Source organism: Lucilia sericata, unplaced genomic scaffold (assembly GCF_015586225.1).
Source record: "Lucilia sericata isolate MDLA Ls3-8-SP2 unplaced genomic scaffold, ASM1558622v1 Contig000573F_arrow, whole genome shotgun sequence".
In the NCBI taxonomy this organism is placed as follows: domain Eukaryota; kingdom Metazoa; phylum Arthropoda; class Insecta; order Diptera; family Calliphoridae; genus Lucilia; species Lucilia sericata.
The window spans coordinates 234,389-260,353 of NW_023994581.1; the positions used below are offsets into that span (position 1 = coordinate 234,389).

The following is a 25,965-nucleotide window of genomic DNA, read 5'->3' on the forward strand; positions in this document are numbered from 1 at the left end:
GTCTATAGTCTAGTCTATAGTCTAGTCTATAGTCTAGTCTATAGTCTAGTCTATAGTCTAGTCTATAGTCTAGTCTATAGTCTAGTCTATAGTCTAGTCTATAGTCTAGTCTATAGTCTAGTCTATAGTCTAGTCTATAGTCTAGTCTATAGTCTAGTCTATAGTCTAGTCTATAGTCTAGTCTATAGTCTAGTCTATAGTCTAGTCTATAGTCTAGTCTATAGTCTAGTCTATAATCAAGTCTATAGTCTAGTCTATAGTCTAGTCTATAGTCTAGTCTATAGTCTAGTCTATAATCAAGTCTATAGTCTAGTCTATAGTCTAGTCTATAGTCTAGTATATAGTCTAGTCTATAATCTGGTCTGTAGTCTAGTCTATAATCTAGTCTATAGTCTAGTCTATAGTCTAGTCTATAGTCTAGTCTATAGTCTAGTCTATAGTCTAGTCTATAGTCTAGTCTATAGTCTAGTCTATAGTCTAGTCTATAGTCTAGTCTATAGTCTAGTCTATAGTCTAGTCTATAGTCTAGTCTATAGTCTAGTCTATAGTCTAGTCTATAGTCTAGTCTATAGTCTAGTCTATAGTCTAGTCTATAGTCTAGTCTATAGTCTAGTCTATAGTCTAGTCTATAGTCTAGTCTATAGTCTAGTCTATAGTCTAGTCTATAGTCTAGTCTATAGTCTAGTCTATAGTCTAGTCTATAGTCTCTATAGTCTAGTCTATAGTCTAGTCTATAGTCTAGTCTATAGTCTAGTCTATAGTCTAGTCTATAGTCTAGTCTATAGTCTAGTCTATAGTCTAGTCTATAGTCTAGTCTATAGTCTAGTCTATAGTCTAGTCTATAGTCTAGTCTATAGTCTAGTCTATAGTCTAGTCTATAGTCTAGTCTATAGTCTAGTCTATAGTCTAGTCTATAGTCTAGTCTATAGTCTAGTCTATAGTCTAGTCTATAGTCTAGTCTATAGTCTAGTCTATAGTCTAGTCTATAGTCTAGTCTATAGTCTAGTCTATAGTCTAGTCTATAGTCTAGTCTATAGTCTAGTCTATAGTCTAGTCTATAGTCTAGTCTATAGTCTAGTCATTAGTCTAGTCATAGGTCTAGTCATAGTCTAGTCTTATAGTCTAGTCATAGTCTAGTCTAAAGTCTAGTCTATAGTCTAGTCTATAGTCTAGTCATAGTATAGTTATAGTCTAGTCTATAGTCTAGTATATAGTATAGTCTATTAGTTAGTCTATAGTCTAGTCTATAGTATATCTATAGTCTAGTCTATAGTCTAGGTCTATAGTCTAGTCTATAGTAGTCTAGTCTATAGTTCTAGTCTATAGTTCTAGTCTATAGTCTAGGTCTCTAGTCTAGCTTTATGTCTAGTCTATAGTCTAGTTCTATAGTCTAGTCTTCTAGTCTAGTCTATAGTCTAGTCTTATAGTCTAGTCTATAGTCTAGTCTATAGTTCTAGTCTATAGTCTAGTCTATAGTCTAGTCTATAGTTAGTCTATAGTCTCGTCTATAGTCTAGTTCTATAGTCTAGTCTATAGTCTAGTCTATAGTTCTAGTCTATAGTCTAGTCTATAGTCTAGTCTATAGTCTAGGTCTATAGTCTAGTCTCTCGTCTAGTCTCTAGTCTAGGTCTATAGTCTAGTCTATAGGTCTAGTCTATAGTCTAGTCTATAGTTGCTAGTCTATAGTCTAGTTCTAAGTCTAGTCTATAGTCTAGTCTATAGTCTAGTCTATAGTCTAGTCTATAGTCTAGTCTATAGTCTAGTCTATAGTCTAGTCTATAGTCTAGTCTATAGTCTAGTCTATAGTCTAGTCTATAGTCTAGTCTATAGTCTAGTCTATAGTCTAGTCTATAGTCTAGTCTAGCTAGTCTATAGTCGTATAGTCTAGTCTATAGTCTAGTCTATAGTAGTCCTATAGTCTCGTCTATAGTCTAGTCTATAGTCTAGCCTATAGTCTAGTCTATAGTCTAGTCTTATAGTCTGTCTATAGTCTACGTCTATATCTAGTCTAGTCTAGTCTAAGTCTAGTCTATAGTCCTAGTCCTATAGTCTAGTCTATAGTCTAGTCCTATAATCCTAGTCTATAGTCTAGTCTATAGTTCACTAGTCTATTAGTCTAGTCTATAGTCCTAGTCTATAGTCTAGTCTATAGTCTAGTCTAGTCTAGTCTATAGTCTAGTCTATAGTCTAGTCTATAGTCTAGTCTAGAGGTCTAGTGTAGAGTTCTAGTCTATAGTCTAGTCTATAGTCTAGTCTATAGTCTAGTCTATAGTCTAGTCTATAGTCTAGTCTATAGTCTAGTCTATAGTCTAGTCTATAGTCTAGTCTATAGTCTAGTCTATTAGTCTATAGTCTAGTCTAGTCTAGTCTATAGTCTAGTCTATAGTCTAGTCTATAGTCTAGTCTATAGTCTAGTCTATAGTCTAGTCTATAGTCTAGTCTATAGTCTAGCCTATAGTCTAGTATATAATCTAGTCTATTGTCTAGTTTAAATTCTAGCCTATAGTCTATAGTCTAGTCTATGGTCAATTCTATAGTCTAGTCTATAGTCTAGTCTATAGTTTAGCCTGCAGTCTATTTTCTAGATAAGTCTAGTCCAGTCTATAGTCTAGTCTATTATAATCTATATCTAGTCTATAAGCTTTAGTTTCATTTTAATTCCAGTTAGTTAATTTGCCCTGTCATTTGATATTAATTAAATTTTTCACACATCTTCTGGCGATTTCAACAACAATCGTGGGAACTTTTAATAGAATCCTCCTTTAAATATTTACAGGTGTTTAAAATTTTCAATAAATTAAATTCCATTTAATCCACTTAGAATTCAATACATTAAGTGTAATGTAGCAAAAAATAATCATCAATACCTTAATAAAGTATTTATATTAAAATATACTTTAAATGTAAATAATTCTCCTTTATAAGGGTGTGTCACGTCTTGAAAACTAATTATATGTAAAAATTATTTACAAATAATTTGTTATAAAATTATATCAATTTGGATGAAAAATTATGAGCAAAAAATTTTAATAATAGGGAGGGCATACAAATATTAGAGAAAATTTTATGATAAAGATCAAAGTAAAGAAAGAAGAGAGAGTAATTAACAATATTAGGTTGTAGTGGGTAATATGTGAAGGAATTTATATAATTTGAAATAAAGCTAAAATTGTTTGATTTGTTAGCTTGACATTTAATTAGCAAAATTTTAAAGAAGTGGTTGAAAAATCTATTAAAAAAGGTATTTTCTAAGTTGCTTGTTAATTAATATTACTCATACGCCTCAGTTGTTAAAAATTTTTCGATTTTGTAACTGTACCTCCCTAAATATTAATTGCTGATTTTATTTGATTTCAATTCAAAACATTAAAATATTACAATGCTTAATTTAAGTTTATAATAAATTAACTTGAAAAACAAACTGACAGTTTTAACATACAAATCAAAAGAATAATTAAATGCTTAGATGAATAGCAAAGCTTTTTAAAAATTAATTTCAACAAAAAAAGTGATCATCATAAAGAAAACATAAGGGTTTAAATCAGAATGACACATTACAGTGTATTTTCAGTAAATAAATTCAGATTTGAGACACTACAACTGCACAAACAAAAATTAATTATACATGTATGTCGGGTTCATGCAAAATGAACAAGTGAATGAATGAATAATTTTGCAAAATAAAAAATATAATAATTAAATTGAAGTGTTACTAGAACAAGAAAACAAGTTGTTAAATATATGTGAGAGGAATTGGTAGACTTTTACAAGCACTACAGATTTCAAATTTAAAAAATTTGTCTTAATGAATTGAGAGTTATATACACTCCAATCCAAAGTTCAGAGCAAATGTAAAATACTTCTTCTAATATTGTGATTTGAAAAATTTTAAAATTTAAATCTTCAAAACCCATAATGTCTTCCCATTTATGTAGCGCCTAATCGAAAACTCACGATTTATTTTTATTACTGATACAAACAAAACAACTAGATACAAAAATTATTAACAATATCTACATACTTACTGCTTAATAAGAGTAAAAATAAATACCAAAAGTACTTATTTTAAATTGACTTATAACAAATGAAAGAACAACTGAATCATTAAATGAGTCAAAAAAAAAAAAAAAATAATAAAACAAAAATGCAGCAGCATTGTAAATTACTCTTTTTATAAAACAACGAAAAGTAAGTAATTAGAGAAGAAAAACGTATGCATTTTGCTGGAAATAATTTGGTTAAACAAAAACCTTATAAAAGACAAAACATTAATTCAAGGTCTAGGTTAATGGGAAATCGTACAAATAAATCTACACACATAAATAAAAAAACTAATATACACTTGGTCACTAGATACATTATGCTACAGAAGTAATTAATTACTTGTTACAATTAATTGCAAATCAAGATTGAATTGTAAAACATTTTAATAACATTTTGATTTCAATATAAATAAAAGAATCCTATAAAAAACGAAAATAGTTTAATGTTTAAATTAAAGAATTTGTTAATAGTTTTAAATGAAAATATTCGTTAATCAATATTAATCACACGCACTAGGTACGTCACATATGATTACATTTGAATTAAATAAACAGAAGTTTAGGACAAAGGCTAGAATATAGACGACACTATAGACTAGACTATATACTAGACTATAGACTAGACTATAGACTAGACTATAGACTAGACTATAGACTAGACTATAGACTAGACTATAGACCAGACTATAGACTAGACTATAGACTAGACTATAGACTAGACTATAGACTAGACTATAGACTAGATTATAGACTAGACTATAGACTAGACTATAGACTAGACTATAGACTAGACTATAGACTAGACTATAGACTAGACTATAGACTAGACTATAGACTAGACTAGACTATAGACTATAGACTAGACTATAGACTAGACATAGACTAGACTATAGACTAGACTATAGACTAGACTATAGACTAGACTATAGACTAGACTATAGACTAGACTATAGACTAGACTATAGACTAGACTATAGACTAGACTATAGACTAGACTATAGACTAGACTATAGACTAGACTATAGACTAGACTATAGACTAGACTATAGACTAGACTATAGACTAGACTATAGACTAGACTATAGACTAGACTATAGACTAGACTATAGACTAGACTATAGACTAGACTATAGACTAGACTATAGACTAGACTATAGACTAGACTATAGACTAGACTATAGACTAGACTATAGACTAGACTATAGACTAGACTATAGACTAGACTATAGACTAGACTATAGACTAGACTATAGACTAGACTATAGACTAGACTATAGACTAGACTATAGACTAGACTAAGACTATAGACTAGACTATAAACTAGACTATAGACTAGACTATAGACTAGACTATAGACTAGACTATAGACTAGACTATAGACTAGACTATAGACTAGACTATAGACTAGACTATAGACTAGACTATAGACTAGACTATAGACTAGACTATAGACTAGATTATAGACTAGACTATAGACTAGACTATAGACTAGACTATAGACTAGACTATAGACTAGACAATAGACTAGACTATAGACTAGACTATAGTCTAGACTATAGACTAGACTATAGACTAGACTATAGCCTAGACTATAGACTAGACTATAGACTAGACTATAGGCTAGACTATAGACTAGACTATAGACTAGACTATAGACTAGACTATAGACTAGACTATAGACTAGACTATAGACTAGACTATAGACTAGACTATAGACTAGACTAAATACTAGACTATAAAATAGACTAAATACTAGATTATAGACTAGACTATATACTAGACTATAGACGAGACTATGGACTAGACTATAGACTAGACAATAGACTAGACTATAGACTGGACTATAGACTAGACTATAGACAAGACTATAGACTAGACTATAGACTAGACTATAGACTAGACTATAGACTAGACTATAGACTAGACTATAGACTAGACTAAATACTAGACTATAAAATAGACTAAATACTAGATTATAGACTAGACTATATACTAGACTATAGACGAGACTATGGACTAGACTATAGACTAGACAATAGACTAGACTATAAACTGGACTATAGACTAGACTATAGACAAGACTATAGACTAGACTATAGACTAGACTATAGACCAGAATATAGACTAGACTAGAGACTAGACTAGAGACTAGACTATAGACTAGACTATAGACTAGAATATAGACTAGACTATAGACTAGACTATAGACTAGACTACAGACTAGACTACAGACTAGACTATGGACTAGACTATAGACTAGACTACAGATTAGACTATAAACTAGACTACAGACTAGACTATGGACTAGACTACAGACTAGACTACAGACTAGACTATAGACTATACTATAAACTAGACTATAGACTACACTACAGACTAGACTATGGACTAGACTATAGACTAGACTACGGACTAGACTATAGACAAGTCTATGGACTAGACTATAGACTAGACTATAGACTAGACTATACAAGGCTGGAATATAGGCTATAAACTAGACTATAGACTAGACAATAGACTAGACTATAGACTAGACTATAGACTAGACTATAGACTAGACTATAGACTAGACTATATACTAGACTATGGACTAGACTATAGACTAGACTATAGACTAGACTATAGACTAGACTTTAGACTAGACTATAGACTAGACTATAGACTAGACTATAGACTAGACTATAGACTTGACTATAGACTAGACTATAGACTAGACTATAGACTAGACTATAGGCTAGACTATAGACTAGACTATAGGCTAGACTATAGACTAGACTAGACTATAGACTAGACTAAACTATAGACTAGACTATAGACAAGACTATAGACTAGACTATAGACTAGACTATATACTAGACTATAGACTAGACTATAGACTATATACTAGACTATAGACTAGACTATAGACTATATACTAGACTATAGACTAGACTATACACTAGACTATTGACTAGACTATAGACTAGACTATATACTAGACTATATACTAGACTATATACTAGACTATAAACTAGACTATTGACTAGACTACAGACTAGACTATATACTAGACTATAGAATGACTAGACTATTGACTAGACTATAAACTAGCCTATTGACTAGACTATTGACTAGACTATAAACTAGACTATAGACTAGACTATATACTAGACTATAGACTAGACTATAGACTAGACTATAGACTAGACTATAGACTAGACTATAGACTAGACTATAGACTAGACTATAGACTAGACTATAGACTAGACTATAGACTAGACTATAGACTAGACTATAGACTAGACTATAGACTAGACTATAGACTAGACTATAGACTAGACTAGACTAGACTATAGACTAGACTATAGACTAGACTATAGACTAGACTATAGACTAGACTATAGACCTAGACTATAGACTAGACTATAGACTAGACTATAACTAGACTATAGACTACTATAGACATAGACTATAGACTAAGACTATAGACTAGACTAAGACTAGACTATAAACTAGAATATAGACTAGGACTATAGACTAGACTATAGACTAGACTATAGACTAGAACTATATACTAGACTATAGACTGACTTAGACTATAGACTAGACTAGACGGATCTATAGACTAGACATAGAAACTAGTCTATAGACTAGACAATAGCTAGACTATAGACTAGCTAGACTATAGACTAGAACTATAGAACTAGATAGATACTAGACTATAGATAGACTATAGACTAGACTATAGACTAGACTATATACCTAGAACTATAGACTAGACTATAGACTATGTACTAACTATAGACTACAAACAGAAGTGACTATAGACTATAGACAAACTATAGACTAGGACTATAGACTAGACTATAGACTAGACTATAGACTAGACTAGACTATAGACTAGACTTTAGACTAGACTATAGACTAGACTATAGACTAGACTATAGACTAGACTATAGACTAGACTATAGACTAGACTATAGACTAGATTGTAGACTAGATTATAGACTAGAATATAGACTGTACTGAACTAGAACTGAACTAGAACTGAACTAGAACTGAACTAGAACTGAACTAGAACTGAACTAGAACTGAACTAGAACTGAACTAGAACTGAACTAGAACAGAGGTAGAACTTAAATGGAAATATATTTCTTTAAAATGTATACTTAAAAAAGTAATTATTTTTTTTATAAAAATTGTTAATTTGTTTTTATGTTAAGGGACAATTTTGATAAATAATATCGGAAAATTTCGTTCTTCCTTAGCACTGTCGGTTAGTCATGGCAATCTGCTTAGCTTATATTAAATTAATTTTACTACTATTTTAGTAATATTTATTTAAAATTAAAACAACATAACAAAAATTAACTCATAGTGACTTTTTCGTAAATGAAATGAAAAGTTTATTTTTAAGTCCAATACACCATTACACATTTTAACAACTTTGTTGACCTAGGCTTGTGTGAACGAATAACTATATTTATACTTACAAGCAAATGCCAGCAAAAAAAAACTCTAGTACTATCAAAGTAATCATTAAATTTACACATGCAATACAACAATAACAAAAACACAAACAAACAGAGACATTAAACCCCAACTTATTAATGCTTTTGTTTTATTAGAGAGACATTTTCTACACCAGGTTAAATAAAATGCGGGTTTTATGTCTCAAGCCCATACAGACAGACATTAAGCCAGCCGCTCAGTCATTGATCGTTTGTATGGAATGACAGAAAATTGGCATATTAAAACCATTAACAAAAAGTGCGTGATGCATGGCATCAGATTCAAATATTTCACATCTGCTTAAGTTTAAGACTTTTCTGAGCCAAAAAAAAAAAAAAAATCGGTTTATTGTACAAAGCTAGATAATGACCCTATTTAAATTAAAGCATGTATTTTTTCTTTCTTGTATAAGAGGGTCCCTCATATGAGGGGGAAAATCCCAACATATCCAGTAGTTTATAGAAAAAAATTGTTTAATTAATTCAGAGTCGATTTTATATAACTTTTGTGAATACTTTAGCTTTAAAAAACTATAACAAATTGTAATTGTGGGAAAAATCATTAAAACATTTGTAACAAATATTTACTTGCTACTAGTGAGCTTCTTAGTTGTTTTAAGCATACAGATTGTTTTGCATACTATTTGTTGATTATGTAGATTTTCAAAAACAATAACTTTAGACTAGACTTAAACTAGAGTATAGACTAGATTTAACTAGAATAGACTGGATTATTCTGGACTTTGGACTATACCTACGTTAGTCCTTGTATATTGTCAATATTACACCCTTAGTCTAGTCAAATGTTTGATCTTAAGTTTAATCTAAAGTCTAGTCTAAAGTCTGGTCTAAAGTCTAGGCTAAAGTCCAGACTAATCCAGTCTGTCCGAACTAAATCTAGTCTATACTCTAGTTTAAGTCTAGTCTAAAGTTTAATCAAGTTTATAGTCTTATAAAGTTTAGTCTAAAGCCCTGTCTAGTCTAAAGTCTAGAGTAAAGTCTAGTCTAAAGTCCAGTCTTAAGTCTAGTCTAAAGTCCAGTCTAAAGTCTAATCTAAAGTCTAGTTTAAACTATGTCGAAAATCTGGTTTAAAGTCTAATCTAAGGTATAGTTTAAACTGTAGCCTAAAGTCTAGTATAAAGTCAAGTCTAAAGTCTAGTCTAAAGTCTAGTCTAAAGTCTATTCTAAAGTCTAATCTAAAATCTAGTCAAAAGTCTAGTCTACAATCTAGTCTAAAGTCTAGTCTAAAGTCTAGTCTAAAGTCTAGTCTAAAGTCTAGTCTAAAGTCTAGTCTAAAGTCTAGTCTAAAGTCTAGTCCAAAGTCTAGTCTAAAGTCTAGTCTAAAGTCTAGTCTAAAGTCAAGTCTAAAGTCTAGTCTAAAGTCTAGTCTAAACTCTAGTCTAAACTCTAGTCTAAAGTCTAGTCTAAAGTCTAGTCTAAAGTCTAGTCTAAAGTCTAGCCTAAAGTCTAATCTAAAGTCTAGTCTAAATTCTAGTCTAAAGTCTAGTTTAAAGTCTAGTCTATAGTCTAGTCTAAACTCTAGTCTAAAGTTTAGTCTAAAGTCTAGTCTAAAATCTAATCTAAAGTTTGGAATATACTCTAAAGTCTAGTCTTAAGACCAGTTTAAAGTCCAGTTTAAAGTCTTGTTTAAGGTCTAGTCTAAAGTCTAGTCTAAAATCTAGTCTAAAGTCTAGCCTAAAATCTAGTCTACAGTCTAGCCTAAAATCTAGTCTAAAGTCTGGTATATAGTCTAAAGTCTAGTCCTAAGCTCAGTTTAGAGTCCAGTTTAAAGTGTAGTCTAAAATCTAGTCAAAAGTTTGGTATATAGTCTAAAGTCTAGTCTTTAGTCTAGTTTAAAGTCAATTATAAAGTCTAGCTTAAAGTGAAGTATAAAGTCTAGTGTAAAGTCTAGTCTAAAGTCTAGTCTAAAGTCTAGTCTAAAGTCTAGTCTAAAGTCTAGTCTAAAGTCTAGTCTAAAGTCTAGTCTAAAGTCTAGTCTAAAGTCTAGTCTAAAGTCTAGTCTAAAGTCTAGCCTAAAGTCTAATCTAAAGTCTAGTCTAAATTCTAGTCTAAAGTCTAGTTTAAAGTCTAGTCTAAAGTCTAGTCTAAAGTCTAGTCTAAAGTCTAGTCTAAAGTCTAGTCTAAACTCTAGTCTAAAGTTTAGTTTAAAGTTTAGTCTAAAATCTAATCTAAAGCTTGGAATATACTCTAAAGTCTAGTCTTAAGACCAGTTTAAAGTCCAGTTTAAAGTCTAGTCTAAAGTCTAGTCTAAAGTCTAGCCTAAAGTCTAATCTAAAGTCTAGTCTAAATTCTAGTCTAAAGTCTAGTTTAAAGTCTAGTCTAAAGTCTAGTCTAAAGTCTAGTCTAAACTCTAGTCTAAAGTTTAGTCTAAAGTCTAGTCTAAAATCTAATCTAAGGCTTGGAATATACTCTAAAGTCTAGTCTTAAGACCAGTTTAAAGTCCAGTTTAAAGTCTTGTTTAAAGTCTAGTCTAAAGTCTAGTCTAAATTCTAGTCTAAAGTCTAGTTTAAAGTCTAGTCTAAAGTCTAGTCTAAAGTCTAGTCTAAACTCTAGTCTAAAGTTTAGTCTAAAGTCTAGTCTAAAGTCTGTTCTAAAATCTAATCTAAAGTTTGGTATATAGTCTAAAGTCTAGTCTTAAGTCCAGTTTAAAGTCTGAAGACTAGCCTAAAGTATAGTCTGAAGTCTAGTCTAAAGTCTAATCTGAAGTATAATATAAAGTCTATTCTAAAGTATTGTCTAAAATCTAGTGTAAAGTTTGGTATATAGTCTAAAGTCTAGTTTAAAGTGTAGTCTAAAGTCTAGTCTAAAATCTAGTCTAAAGTCTAGCCAAAAGTCTAGTCGAAAGTCTAGTCTAAAGTCTAGTCTATAGACTAGTCTAAAATCTAGTCCAAAGTCTAGTCTAATGTCTAGTCTAAAGTTTAGTCTAAAGTCTAGTCTAAAGTCTAGTGTAAAGCCTAGTCCAAAGTCTAGGCTAAAATTTAGTCTAAAGTCCAGTTCAAAGTGTGGTTTAAACTTTAAAGTCTAGTCTAAAATATAGTCTAAAGTCTAGTAATTCAGTTCAAGTTCTGTTCTAGTTCTGTTCTTGTTCTGTTCTAGTTCTAGTTCTGTTCTAGTTCTGTTCTAGTTCTGTTCTAGTTCTGTTCTAGTTCTGTTCTAGTTCTGTTCTAGTTCTGTTCTAGTTCTGTTCTAGTTCTGTTCTAGTTCTGTTCTAGTTCTGTTCTAGTTCTGTTCTAGTTCTGTTCTAGTTCTGTTCTAGTTCTGTTCTAGTTCTGTTCTAGTTCTGTTCTAGTTCTGTTCTAGTTCTGTTCTAGTTCTGTTTTAGTTCTGTTCTAGTTCTGTTCTAGTTGTGTTCTAGTTCTGTTCTAGTTATGTTCTAGTTCTGTTCTAGTTCTGTTCTAGTTCTGTTCTAGTTCTGTTCTGTTCTAGTTCTGTTCTAGTTCTGTTCTAGTTCTGTTTTAGTTTAGTTCAATTATGACTATTTCGGGATAAGACGGTTCCAATTAAATTCTTTATTCGAATACTATTTATATGTTCAATCGGTTATTCGGATCCGTTTCTGTTTATAGTTTGTTGTTTAATCTCTACTTTTAGTTTGAGTTAAATTACAATTGAGTATCTTTACTTCATAAATTACCTTTACTTTTTCCCATTGTTCACATATTTTTGTAAAACATACCTCCCTCTAGTAACCGAGTTACTGACTGATTGTATGTTGTTATGACTATTGCTACTATCAGTAAAGTGCTAATTTTGATTATCTCATATGAACACATTAACACACAAACTAATTTCGAATATGTATAAAGAAATATTACTTATTTTTTTTGTGTGACTTAAAAGTAAAGTCACACAAAGTAGTAAAACTATTTAGTACTTATTGTATTTTCAATTTTACTTTTTTTTCTAAATATACGTTACAAATTTGAATCTTTTTTTGTTTTTGTGTGATTATTTTTTGTTGTTGTTTGTTAATGTAGTTGTGTTTCTGAATAAAACAATGAAATACGAAATTTTTTTATTCTTATAGAAAAGTTTTGAAAATATCGTAAGTAGTTAGTAGTGTTTTAGACGCGTTACAATACGTTACGGTTTTGAAGTTTATTTTATTTTTCGGTTTAGAATATAAATAAAACTGGTTGCTTTAGAATAGATTTTAAATAAATTTATTAATAAAGATTAAGGAAAAATAATCGTGAGAATATTGTGCTATAAAATTGAAATAAAGTATTATAAATTAATATGTAAACTTGAACTTGAAATTAAGTTTATAATATTATTAATAAATATAAGTGGAATAATAACAAGTAAAGGAAAAATATTTTATTTAGTAAAAATATAAAAAATATTAAATAATTCTTAACAAAAAATCTTAAAAAATTTGAATATTAAAAAGATGTCTGCTAAATCCTTTCAAAATCCTTTGATGCAATTAAAAAAAAAAAATATAAAAAATTTTTAACAAATTTGAAAGAGTTTTAACTATATAATCTCGGAATTCCACCTAATTTTTTAAATAAATAAAAATCTTATTAAATACTTTTAAAAATCTTTCCAAAGAAAGTAATTTCTTTAAAACTGTGTCATCGAAAGTTTCTGTTTTTGATCTTCAATTACCCCAAAAATGATCTAACAAACAAATCCTTTGTTTAACCAAAATATTTTTCTTTTAAAAAATTTTTAGAAAAAAAAACTTGTGAAAATATCTATGAAATTAGTGTGTGTTTGATAAACTGTGAAGGTTACAAAAATGCATCATTGTTGAGAAAATTTTATGGTTTTCTGACAAAGTAGAAAAAAAAGTACTTAAACTCATAAAAATATTTCAATTGAAAATTCAAGAGACAAAAAAAAATTATAATAATAATTTGGTAGAATTGAAGGTTTAAACAAATTATAGAAACAAACAATAAACGCAGCTAATGCACCGACAAATTGATATCAACTAATAAAATTTTAATGACTTCAATGAAAAAATTATTAAAATTAACAAAGATTTTACGATTATCAAGATCACTTCTAGTACAGTACTAGTTCTAGTTCAGTTCTAATTCAGTTCCAGTTCAGTTTTAGTTCAGTTCAGTTCCAGTTCAGTTCTAGTTCTGTTCTAGTTCAGTTCTAGTTCAGTTCTAGTTCAGTTCTAGTTCAGTTCTAGTTCAGTTCGAGTTCAGTTCTAGTTCATTTCTAGTTCAGTTCTAGTTCAGTTCTAGTTCAGTTCTAGTTCAGTTCTAGTCAGTTCAGTTCTAGTTCAGTTCTAGTTCTAGTTCAGTTCTAGTTCAGTTCTAGTTCAGTTCTAGTTCAGTTCTAGTCAGTTCTAGTTCAGTCTAGTTCAGTTCTAGTTCAGTTCTAGTTCAGTTCTAGTTCAGTTCTAGTTCAGTTCTAGTTCAGTTCTAGTTCAGTTCTAGTTCAGTTCTAGTTCAGTTCTAGTTCAGTTCTAGTTCAGTTCTAGTTCAGTTCTAGTTCAGTTCTAGTTCAGTTCTAGTTCAGTTCTAGTTCAGTTCTAGTTCAGTTCTAGTTCAGTTCTAGTTCAGTTCTAGTTCAGTTCTAGTTCAGTTCTAGTTCAGTTCTAGTTCAGTTCTAGTTCAGTTCTAGTTCAGTTCTAGTTCAGTTCTAGTTCAGTTCTAGTTCAGTTCTAGTTCAGTTCTAGTTCAGTTCTAGTTCAGTTCTAGTTCAGTTCTAGTTCAGTTCTAGTTCAGTTCTAGTTCAGTTCTAGTTCAGTTCTAGTTCAGTTCTAGTTCAGTTCAAGTTCGGTTCTAGTTCAGTTCTAGTTCAGTTCTAGTTCAGTTCTAGTTCAGTTCTTGTTCAGTTCTTCTTCAGTTCTAGTTCTAGATATAACGTAGCTGCAAAAAAAAGCGCTTTCTCTTAACAGCTAGAGCAGGGCATTAGCAGAGAAGATGGAAGACCGTTTCTTCCTTTTTCCTATCTTTGCAACTGCGACACTGTTCATTGCCTAGCATCCAGTGTCCTGTTATTACTGCTATCAACCTCGATATATCCCGTCTATTCCGGTTTTTTCATTGAGGAGGGCCACAATAACATGTACCCTTTATATCTGTCCAGATTATTCCACCTATTTTCCGCCTTCTGAAGAAAAAATCTGAAGATACTGCTCTTGATAGAACCTTCCATAATAGTCCCTATACGCCGGGACCCAAACAAGCGCAATGTCAGACAGGCGACCCAGCCTTGACAGATCCTTCTAGCATTGTCTGTCTAATAGGAAAGTGGTAGTATAAGAATGTAGAGAGAAGTGCCGCTGGACTATCGAAAAAAATTCCTATGTTGCTGCGAATATTGAGGTCATGTAGTACCCTACAGACTGATATTATCGGAAATATTTCAGCCTGAAAGATACTACAGTTGTTGGGAAGACGGTGAAATATACTTACCCCAGCTTCTTTACAGAAGACAACAGAACCAATACCATATTTGATTTTAGAAACATCTGTAAAGATTCTGGTGGTATATTCGCTCGGTAGGATACCCCTCGCTCCTGAAAGGAACTTTGATTTTCAAAGCTCTATCAAAGTCCGTATGTGGGTTAATATAGTCGGATGATAGGTTAAATATTGTAGGTAATATGCTTATAATCTTAGCGTGTCCATATGTTCTTGATCTCCAGCACATATGGCCATTATAGGCAGACCTATAGGTAGAATGTTCAATATAGTGTTCAGAGCTTCTGAAGAACTAGTTCTTAGAGCACGCTTTATCCAATACATGCTGATCTCTGAACTTTGTATAGCTGATCTACGTACAACAAACTTCTTCTTAGTTGTAGTCCACTATACAAGAGATCCGTATGTAGGAATATGACGTACTATAGCTGTGTACATCCATTTAACTATGTTGGGACTAGGTCCCCATTTCATCCATCAAACATCTCAGGAGAGGTATAGTAGGCGACCGTTGTCTTCTTGACTCTGTAGTGAATGTTGAGTTTCCATGATAATTCCTAGATATTTAGCATTGTTCCATAAGGGGATTTCGCAGTTCTTTAACCGCGGCAAGTTAAAGCTTGGAATCTTGGTCTTTGTTGTGAAGAGTAGCAGTTTTGTCTTGCTTGGGTTTACTCCTAGACCACTGTCTGTGGCCCAATTATAGAGCAGCATCAAAGCATTAGACATAATATTGCTATTTACGTCTGGGAACATTCCTGATACCAGTATCACAACATCATCCGCGTAAGCAATGACTTGTATCCCTTTGTTGTCCAGTTCAATAAAAAATTAGTTAACAACGATGATAGATTACGTTGTTCCACTTGCTTGTGGAACTAGGTACACCACAGGACGACTGTTTTAGTTCTGTTACAGTTCTGTTCATTTTGAAATATTTTTATACAATTTTAGACCACCTTCGTCATAAATAGAAAAAAATTAAATTTAGTAGAAAAGTAAATTAACATTTAAGAAAAACGTTAAATAAATCAAAACCTAAAAAATGTTCCATAAACATTTGAAAACTCTGTTGTGTGTATTGTGGTGCCTCTACAATCCGGTAATATCAAAAGCTCAGGCCAAAGCTCAACTCGATTTGCCACCTTTAACGAATACACAGCCAGATGTGTATTATAATGCCTACACTGTAACAACACAGCCTCAAGCTCTGGTTGACAAGGATAGAGCTCAAAGATTTGGTCCGCCTTATTCTGAAGACCAAAATTCAGATGATGGTTCGGATGATTTTAGGGTAAGTGAATTGATTTGATTTCATGATTTAGGTCTAAATAAAAAAATTTTGAAGAACGATATTTTTTTTAATGATTTCCTTTATTTCCCAGAATGGTCAAACCTATGACGAACGCATGCGCTATGGTCTTCGTTCTCTGCCTTATCAACAATACAATAACAGCTTCGGTCTAGATTCCCCCTTTAGCGATAAAAATCTGTACAATAATCATAATCAACAACAACTTAATCAAAATACTTATAGTGATCGTTACGGCAACAACTACAATCAACCACAACAACCACAATTGCCGCAGCAGCAGCAAAGACCACAACCTCAGCCGCCCCTTATCAATAGCAATCTATATAATTATCCCAATAACATACTAAATGATGGCACTCCCATACCACCAAACAACAATTTTCCCTCCACCACCTATAATCCCAACAATTTCTTTCCCGATGATCGCAATCGTTTCCAAAATCCCTTCGATGGTAATCAAGATCGTTTCAATTTGAATCAACGTTACGGAGAACGTCAACGTTTTCAACAGGATCGTCGTTATCAAATAGAGTTGGAGAAATTGCGCAATTTACTGGTGGAAACCGATCAAAAGGGTGCTCAAGAGTGTACAGCCAATGTAGCGGCACAGTGGAATTTTGAGACGAATGTTAATGATTTTACACAAACAGAAGCGGTGAGTAATCGAGGAAGAAATTTTAATTAAAATTTAAATAAATAATTAGATGAATCGCATTAATGATGCTTTTCTCGTGTTAGAAAGGGTGGGGTTTTTATTCTATAAAAAAGTTTTGAATTACAATTTCATATTAATCATAAATAATTTGTTTAAAATATAATTTATTGTTTTTAGATTGTAAAGAAAGACAAGTAAAAGTTTAAAGTAAATGATTCATTTTGTATTTTTTTTTTTGTTTATTCTCTATGTCTGTCGGTCTTTCCGTTTGCATGTCTAGAGATCAATTTAAGTTTTATTTTTGTTTATTTCAAATTATTCCCATAATTATTTCGAAAAGTCACATGTATTCGTATGTTGTCTTTGATTTGTTACTTTTTCTCTCAAGTTCCCAAGTCTGAAGGTTATATTTAATTTTAGGGGGTTGTTGTCTTAACCGATGTAATGGATGTTGATGTTTGATTTGTCTTAGCTATTATACGATCACAACAATGTCAATTTAGTCTGCAAAAGATTATAGGGTTTTATTGTGGCAAAGACTTGGGAAAACATTGACCTTGTATGATGATGGGAGCAGTGGACTGAACTAAAGCATGGCTGATCATAAAAACAGCTTCTAGTTCAGTTCTTGTTCAGTTCTAGTTCAGTTCTTGTTCAGTTCTAGTTCAGTTCTAGTTCAGTTCTAGTTCAGTTCTAGTTCAGTTCTAGTTCAGTTCTAGTTCAGTTCTAGTTCAGTTCTAGTTCAGTTCTAGTTCAGTTCTAGTTCAGTTCTAGTTCAGTTCTAGTTCAGTTCTAGTTCAGTTCTAGTTCAGTTCTAGTTCAGTTCTAGTTCAATTCTAGTTCAGTTCTAGTTCAGTTCTAGTTCAGTTCTAGTTCAGTTCTAGTTCAGTTCTAGTTCAGTTCTAGTTCAGTTCTAGTTCAGTTCTAGTTTAGTTCTAGTTCAGTTCTAGTTCAGTTCTAGTTCAGTTCTAGTTCAGTTCTAGTTCAGTTCTGTTCAGTTCTAGTTCAGTTCTAGTTCAGTTCTAGTTCAGTTCTAGTTCAGTTCTAGTTCAGTTCTAGTTCAGTTCTAGTTCAGTTCTAGTTCAGTTCTAGTTCAGTTCTAGTTCAGTTCCAGTTCAGTTCTAGTTCAGTTCTAGTTCAGTTCTAGTTCAGTTCTAGTTCAGTTCTAGTTCAGTTCTAGTTCAGTTCTAGTTCAGTTCTAGTTCAGTTCTAGTTCAGTTCTAGTTCAGTTCTAGTTCAGTTCTAGTTCAGTTCTAGTTCAGTTCTAGTTCAGTTCTAGTTCAGTTCTAGTTCAGTTCTAGTTCAGTTCTAGTTCAGTTCTAGTTCAGTTCTAGTTCAGTTCTAGTTCAGTTCTAGTTCAGTTCTAGTTCAGTTCTAGTTCAGTTCTAGTTCAGTTCTAGTTCAGTTCTAGTTCAGTTCTAGTTCAGTTCTAGTTCAGTTCTAGTTCAGTTCTAGTTCTGTTCTAGTTCTGTTCAGTTCAGTTCTTGCTCATTTGAGTGTCATCTACTTTGAAGGGCAGTATATTATCTAGTCTGGACAGTAGTCTTTCGATTAAACTACCTTTTCGGATTACCTCCTTAATATTGTTCAATTTTCTTTTTCAGCTTAATGCCCAACAACTTTATGTCGAATTTCAACGTCTGGTGGCCCAACAATCACGACTTATTAACAAAGAACTAATATTCGATCGCAGATTATATCGTCAGCTTATGCTGCAATCAGAAGTGGGACCAAATGCTTTGCCTCTGGAGTCTTTAGATAGAGTAAGTAAAATTTTAATAAACTCGTTAGGCATTATTAAATCTAAATTTGTTTATCTTCAGTACAATCGCTTGATCAATGAAATGTTGTATATTTACAATGGTGCCAGTATTTGTGCTTACCAGCAACCTTTCCTTTGCAATTTACGTTATATACCCGATCTTAAGGAAATCATGTCTAAGTCCAGAGACTGGGATGAATTACAACACACTTGGGTGGAGTATCACCGTAAGGCGGGCAGAGAAATGAGAGATGGTTATGAACAGTTGGTGGATGTTATGAATGAAGTGGCTTTTTCCAATAGTAAGAGCGAATTTTTAGGACTTATATAGGATTGGTTATAATTTTTAATTTATTACAGATGTTACTAATGGTGGTGAATATTGGTATTTGGCTTATGAATCGGGCAACTTCCGCCAGGATGTCGATATAGTTTGGGAACAAATTAGACCTTTGTATGAGGCTTTACATGCCTATGTACGACGTCGTTTACGTGAATACTATGGTCCCGAAAGAGTTAATCGTATAGCTCCCATTCCCTCACACATATTGGGTAATATGTATGCTCAATCGTGGTCCAATGTTTTGGATATTGTTATACCTTATCCGGGTAAAAAGTTGATAGACGTGACACCACGTATGCTGGAGCAAGGTTATACCCCATTACTAATGTTCCAATTAGCCGAAGAGTTTTTCACGTCCATCAATATGTCAGCGGTGGGACCGGAATTTTATCAAAATTCTATTATCGAACAACCTTTGAACCGCAGAATTCTATGTGAACCCTCAGCCTGGGACTTTTGCAATAGACATGATTTCCGGGTGAAATTGTGTACCGATATAAATCAAAAAAGTTTGATTAGTGTGCATCATGAAATGGCTCATATCCAGTACTTTTTGCAATATAGACATTTACCCAAGGTCTTCCGTAATGGAGCAAATCCTGGTAAGTTTGTATTTGATAGTTAAAAGGGTCACTTTATTTATGTTTATCTTTCCAGCCTTCCACCAAGCTATCGGGGATGCCATAGGTTTATCTGTGGCCACTCCCAAACATTTCCAAACTTTGGGTTTACTTCAGCGCTCCGTGGATGAGAGTAGTTATGATATTAATTATCTATTTACCATGGCCATAGATAAAGTGGCCTTTTTGCCCTTTGCCTTGTCTTTGGACAATTGGCGCTATGATGTGTTTAGTGGGGCGGCGAACAAACATCGTATGAATTGTCATTATTGGAATTTAAGGTTCTCAACTTTAACCCTTAAATTATATAAATTTTCTCTTTACTAAATTATTTTCTTCTTGCACTTACAGAGAAAAATATAGCGGCATTAAACCTCCAGTTTTGCGTTCCGAAAAAGATTTCGATCCTGGTGCAAAATATCATGTACCCGCTAATATACCCTACATAAAGTGAGTACCATTTAACACTTATTTATGTGACAAATTATTATCATTTAAAAATAATTTATTAATTGAATTATATTAAGTTGTACTTAATTGTCATTGCATTTCCTGTAACAGACTTAAACTTATTAGCCACAAGTTGCAAGTTTTCTTCGTTGTTGCTTTTTAGGAAATTTATACATGTTATGGTTAAAACATTCCAAGAAAATTAAGTTTCAAGTATTTAGTTATTTAGCAGACTTATCTTTTGCTACAATTTATAAAACATTGGCTTAGCTGGTGGCGAATAATGTAAATACTACTTGTTATTGGGGCAATTTAAGTAGGGAAAAGTGTTTGCAACAAATTGCACCTTATAAAATACATTTTTCGGAAAACGAACAAATTTTAAATGCCTTAAAAAAACAAGAATATTAATATTTTGGCAAATGGCCAATTGTAAACTTAGGTCATAAAATAAAACTGAACTTTAGACTAGTCTAGTCTATAGTGTAGTGTATAGTCTAGTCTATAGTCTATAGTCTAGTCTATAGTCTAGTCTATAGTCTAGTCTATAGTCTAGTCTATAGTCTAATCTATAGTCTAGTCTATAGTCTAGTCTATAGTCTAGTCTATAGTCTAGTCTAGTCTAGTCTAGTCTAGTCTATAGTCTAGTCTATAGTCTAGTCTATAGTCTAGTCTATAGTCTAGTCTATAGTCTAGTCTATAGTCTAGTCTATAGTCTAGTCTATAGTCTAGTCTATAGTCTAGTCTATAGTCTAGTCTATAGTCTAGTCTATAGTCTAGTCTATAGTCTAGTCTATAGTCCTAGTCTATAGTCTAGTCTATAGTCTAGTCTATAGTCTAGTCTATAGTCTAGTCTATAGTCTAGTCTATAGTCTAGTCTATAGTCTAGTCTATAGTCTAGTCTATAGTCTAGTCTATAGTCTAGTCTATATCGAGTCTAGTCAGTCTATAGTCTAGTCTATAAGTCTAGTCTATAGTCCTAGTCTATAGTCTAGTCTATAGTCTAGTCTATAGTCTAGTCTATAGTCTAGTCTATAGTCTAGTCTATAGTCTAGTCTATAGTCTAGTCTATAGTCTAGTCTATAGTCTAGTCTATAGTCTAGTCTATAGTCTAGTCTATAGTCTAGTCTATAGTCTAGTCTATAGTCTAGTCTATAGTCTAGTCTATAGTCTAGTCTATAGTCTAGTCTATAGTCTAGTCTATAGTCTAGTCTATAGTCTAGTCTATAGTCTAGTCTATAGTCTAGTCTATAGTCTAGTCTATAGTCTAGTCTATAGTCTAGTCTATAGTCTAGTCTATAGTCTAGTCTATAGTCTAGTCTATAGTCTAGTCTATAGTCTAGTCTATAGTCTAGTCTATAGTCTAGTCTATAGTCTAGTCTATAGTCAGTCTATAGTCTAGTCTATAGTCTAGTCTATAGTCTAGTCTATAGTCTAGTCTATAGTCTAGTCTATAGTCTAGTCTATAGTCTAGTCTATAGTCTTGTCTATAGTCTAGTCTATAGTCTAGTCTATAGTCTAGTCTATAGTCTAGTCTATAGTCTAGTCTATAGTCTAGTCTATAAGTCTAGTCTATAGTCTAGTCTAGTTTTAGTCTAGTCTATAGTCTATAGTCCAGTCTATAGTCTAGTCTATAGTCTAGTCTATAGTCTAGTCTATAGTCTAGTCTATAGTCTAGTCTATAGTCTAGTCTATAGTCTAGTCTATAGTCTAGTCTATAGTCTAGTCTATAGTCTAGTCTATAGTCTAGTCTATAGTCTAGTCTATAGTCTAGTCTATAGTCTAGTCTATAGTCTAGTCTATAGTCTAGTCTATAGTCTAGTCTATAGTCTAGTCTATAGTCTAGTCTATAGTCTAGTCTATAGTCTAGTCTATAGTATAGTCTTTAGTCTAGTCTATAGTCTAGTCTATAGTCTAACCTATAGTCTAGTCTATAGTCTGGTCTATAGTCTAGACTATAGTCTAGTTTATAGCCTAGTCTATAGTCTGGACTATAGTCTAGTATTTAGTCTAGTCTACAGTATATTCTACAGTCTAGTCTATAGTTTAGTCTATAGTCTAGTCTATAGTCTTATCTATCGTTTGGTCCAGAGTTTAAATATTAGTAGATGCTTTTATATTTTTATTTTTAACTTTGCAATAAATATGCATTTACCTCATATTTAAAAATATGCATATTTAAAAAATGGTTCTGTTTAAAATATTTCTAGTATTTTTGCTAAAAATATTTACCCATACAAACTATTGCATATTACAGCTTACAGACAAATATAAAATGTTTTCACATACAATATATTACGCAGCAACTCGCTAACATATTTATAATACCCATATATATTTCATATGGCTTGCCTATAATATTAAAATATTTTCCTACACAAATTATTCGAAGTCAACAATATTGAAGCCATGCAAGCAGTAATATACGAACATGAAATGTACGCAAGCAGAGCATATATGTGTCGACGAAAACACGAAACAAAACGATAGTCGCGACTATCAGGTTACAATATTTTTACTATCAAACTTAAATATTATTTACTATAGGAAATGACTTATGGTCTAAAATTTAACATTTCATGTTGAACTTGAAAAATTATAAAATGTGAAAAATGTATGCAAGATATAACCAAATTTTATTTAGAAAATAATTGAAAACGTTTATATCTACATATGTATGTTTTATGTATATTATGGAAAAAATGTATGCATGAAATAACCAAATTTTAATTAAACAATTTTTGAATTGAATTATTGAATGTATGTATTTATTAAATTTATGTTTAATTTTTATGTGGAGTATTAAAATGTATGTATTTGTATTGATTGTAATATAATTAGAAAAAAATTATATAAATGCTTAGAGGATCATATGAATGTAAAAATATATTCAAATATGTATATATGTATGTAAAAAATTGTTTTTACAGGCTATATTTAAACAGATTGTTTGTAACAGGATGATATGAATATAAAGAAGAAACACTAACAATAAGTTTGTAAACAGGTTTCGATTCTGGCAATTTTCAGCAGGGATCAAGATCTTGTGCAGAAACGAATGTATGGTGATTTTCATGGAATTATCTTGCATAGTTTTCGAGAAAATTACATCAGAATGTGTAAAAAATGCTTATTTTTTTCCGAGGTTGTTTTAAATTTTGATTCATAACTTTTCCCGCTGTGAACCGATTTTGCCCATTTGCAATACCAAACAACTTAGGAAAATGAAGAACATTTTGGGTGAATTTGGTTAAGCTCTATTGCTTCGTTTTATCGTGAGCGTGTTTTACACAGACAGACGGACAGACGGACATAGCTAAATCGACTCAGAATTTGATAAGGACCCAGAATATATATACCTTGTATATATACCCTCTATCACCACTGATGGTGGTGGAGGGTATAAAAACACATTCGTCATAAAAATGACCTGTAACAGCACTTTTTTTTCCTACTTTTCACGCACATTCCATAACGGTGGATTACGATAGGTCATTTTTATACCCACCATCAAAAAAGATGGGGGGTATATTGATTTTGTCATTCCGTTTGTAACACATCGAAATATTGGTCATAGACCCACAAAAGTATATATATTCTGGGTCCTCATTAAATTCTAAGTCGATCTAGCCATGTCTGTCCGTCTGTCCGTCCGTCTGTCTGTCTGTCTGTTGAAAGCACGATAGAGTCTCAATGGAAAGAGCTAGAGGGTTGAAATTTCACATAAATATTTCTTACAGATAGGGTTTGTTTGGTATTGAAAATGGGCAATATCGGTCCACATTTTCTGATAGCCCCCATACAAGTAGCCCCCATACAAGTAAGTTTCTTATGATCCAAAATCATTATGCAAAATTTTATGAGGATCGGTCCATAATTGACCCTACCCCCCATATAAGGTCCCCTTCAGAAAATGACTTTAACGCTCATTACTGGCTTAAAAATACTAGTATATAGATGAAATTCGACATAAGTAAGTTTCATACGAGTCAAAATCTATCTAAAAAATTTTATGAGGATCGGTCCATGATTGACCCTACCCCCCATATAATGTCCCCTTTAGAAAATGACTGCAACACTCATTAATGGCTTAAAAATACGAATGTAGCGATGAAATTCGACATAAATAAATTTAATACGAACCAAATTCTGTCAACCAAATTATATTAGGATCGACCCATAATTGACCCTACCCCCTATATAAGGTCCCCTTCAGAAAATTACTTTAACGCTTATAACTGACCTAAAAAATACGAGTATATAGATGAAATTCGACATAAGTAAGTTTCATTCTAGTCAAACGAGGTTTGATGGTGGGTATATAAGATTCGACATAGCCGAATATAACACTCTTACTTGTTTGCTTTACCTTTGAATTGGTGGAGGGAAGAAGATATGTACGTGTGATGCAAAAATACATTCGTCATAAAAATGACCTGTAGTAGAACTTCTCTTTCCTACTTTATCATTTTACGCACATTCCTTAACGATGGTTTACGCAAGATCCTTTTTTTTGCTTTACTTGAATTTGTGGTGGAGAGAACAGGAAAGAAATATCATTATTATTTAGTCTCTCTCATGCAAATTCAAAAGGTTGGCAATGGCATATGCAAATTTATTAACACCTATATATTTTTTTCTTCGCGCCTGTTCATTCATTATTGTAAGATAATTGAGAGTGTGTAATAATAATTTATAGAAATCTGACATATGTATATGTACCTGCATATGAAAAACATACATGTATATGTATGTAATACACTCATACATTTTTGTTGTTTTAACCTTCCACAATGTAAAATTACAAAAACAACTTTTTATGTTTTTATGTCTCCTCTTAATTTTTTGCCATCCTGTTACAAATTTCTAAAATACCTATAATTTCCTTCATTATTGATCATTTCATAGACACTACTAATGCATTACTACCTGTTTACAAACTTATTGTTAGTATTTCTTCTTTATATTCATATCATCCTGTTACAAACAATATGTTTAAATATAGCCTGTAAAAACAATTTTTTACATACATATATACATATTTGAATATATTTTTACATTCATATGATCCTCTAAGTATTTATATAATTTTTTTCTAATTATATTACAATCAATACAAATACATACATTTTAATACTCCACATAAAAATTAAACATAAATTTAATAAATACATACATTCAATAATTCAATTCAAAAATTTTTTAATTAAAATTTGGTTATTTCATGCATACATTTTTCCCATAATATACATAAAACATACATATGTAGATATAAACGTTTTCAATTATTTTCTAAATAAAATTTGGTTATATCTTACATACATTTTTCACATTTTATAATTTTTCAAGTTCAACATGAAATGTTAAATTTTAGACCATAAGTCATTTCCTATAGTAAATAATATTTAAGTTTGATAGTAAAAATATTGTAACCTGATAGTCGCGACTATCTTTTTGTTTCGTGTTTTCGTCGGCACATATATGCTCTGCTTGCGTACATTTCATGTTCGTATATTACTGCTTGCATGGCTTCAATATTGTTGACTTCGAATAATTTGTGTAGGAAAATATTTTAATATTATAGGCAAGCCATATGAAATATATATGGGTATTATAAATATGTTAGCGAGTTGCTGCGTAATATATTGTATGTGAAAACATTTTATATTTGTCTGTAAGCTGTAATATGCAATAGTTTGTATGGGTAAATATTTTTAGAAAAAATACTAGAAATATTTCGAATGGGAGCAATTAAATATATTATATTCATAAAATATATTTATATTTTAATATTACATACGTATGCATAGGAGAAAATATGCATTTTGGTTACTAATATATTAGTAATTTTAATCACTGGTTTGGTCTATA

The 25,965-nt window shown here is 31.6% G+C and overlaps 1 protein-coding gene across 3 annotated transcripts; it reads left to right on the forward strand.

The window, feature by feature from the left end:
- The first annotated feature begins 12,615 nt into the window (after nucleotides 1–12,615).
- LOC119606347 (angiotensin-converting enzyme) lies at nucleotides 12,616–20,133 on the forward strand. 3 transcript variants are annotated; one of them, XM_037959801.1, is made up of 8 exons: nucleotides 12,616–12,778; nucleotides 15,904–16,243; nucleotides 16,335–16,919; nucleotides 18,524–18,682; nucleotides 18,743–18,983; nucleotides 19,042–19,626; nucleotides 19,682–19,925; nucleotides 19,996–20,133. In XM_037959801.1, the coding sequence occupies exons 2-8, from the start codon at nucleotides 15,995–15,997 to the stop codon at nucleotides 20,096–20,098; spliced, it is 2,166 nt and encodes a 721-aa protein (XP_037815729.1). In that variant the 5' UTR covers nucleotides 12,616–12,778; nucleotides 15,904–15,994; the 3' UTR covers nucleotides 20,099–20,133. The 3 variants fall into 3 exon arrangements, with proteins under 3 accessions (XP_037815729.1, XP_037815730.1, XP_037815731.1); XM_037959802.1 differs by having other exon boundaries at nucleotides 12,627–12,858; nucleotides 19,996–20,098; XM_037959803.1 differs by having other exon boundaries at nucleotides 12,629–12,746; nucleotides 19,996–20,098.
- The last annotated feature ends 5,832 nt before the right edge of the window (nucleotides 20,134–25,965 follow it).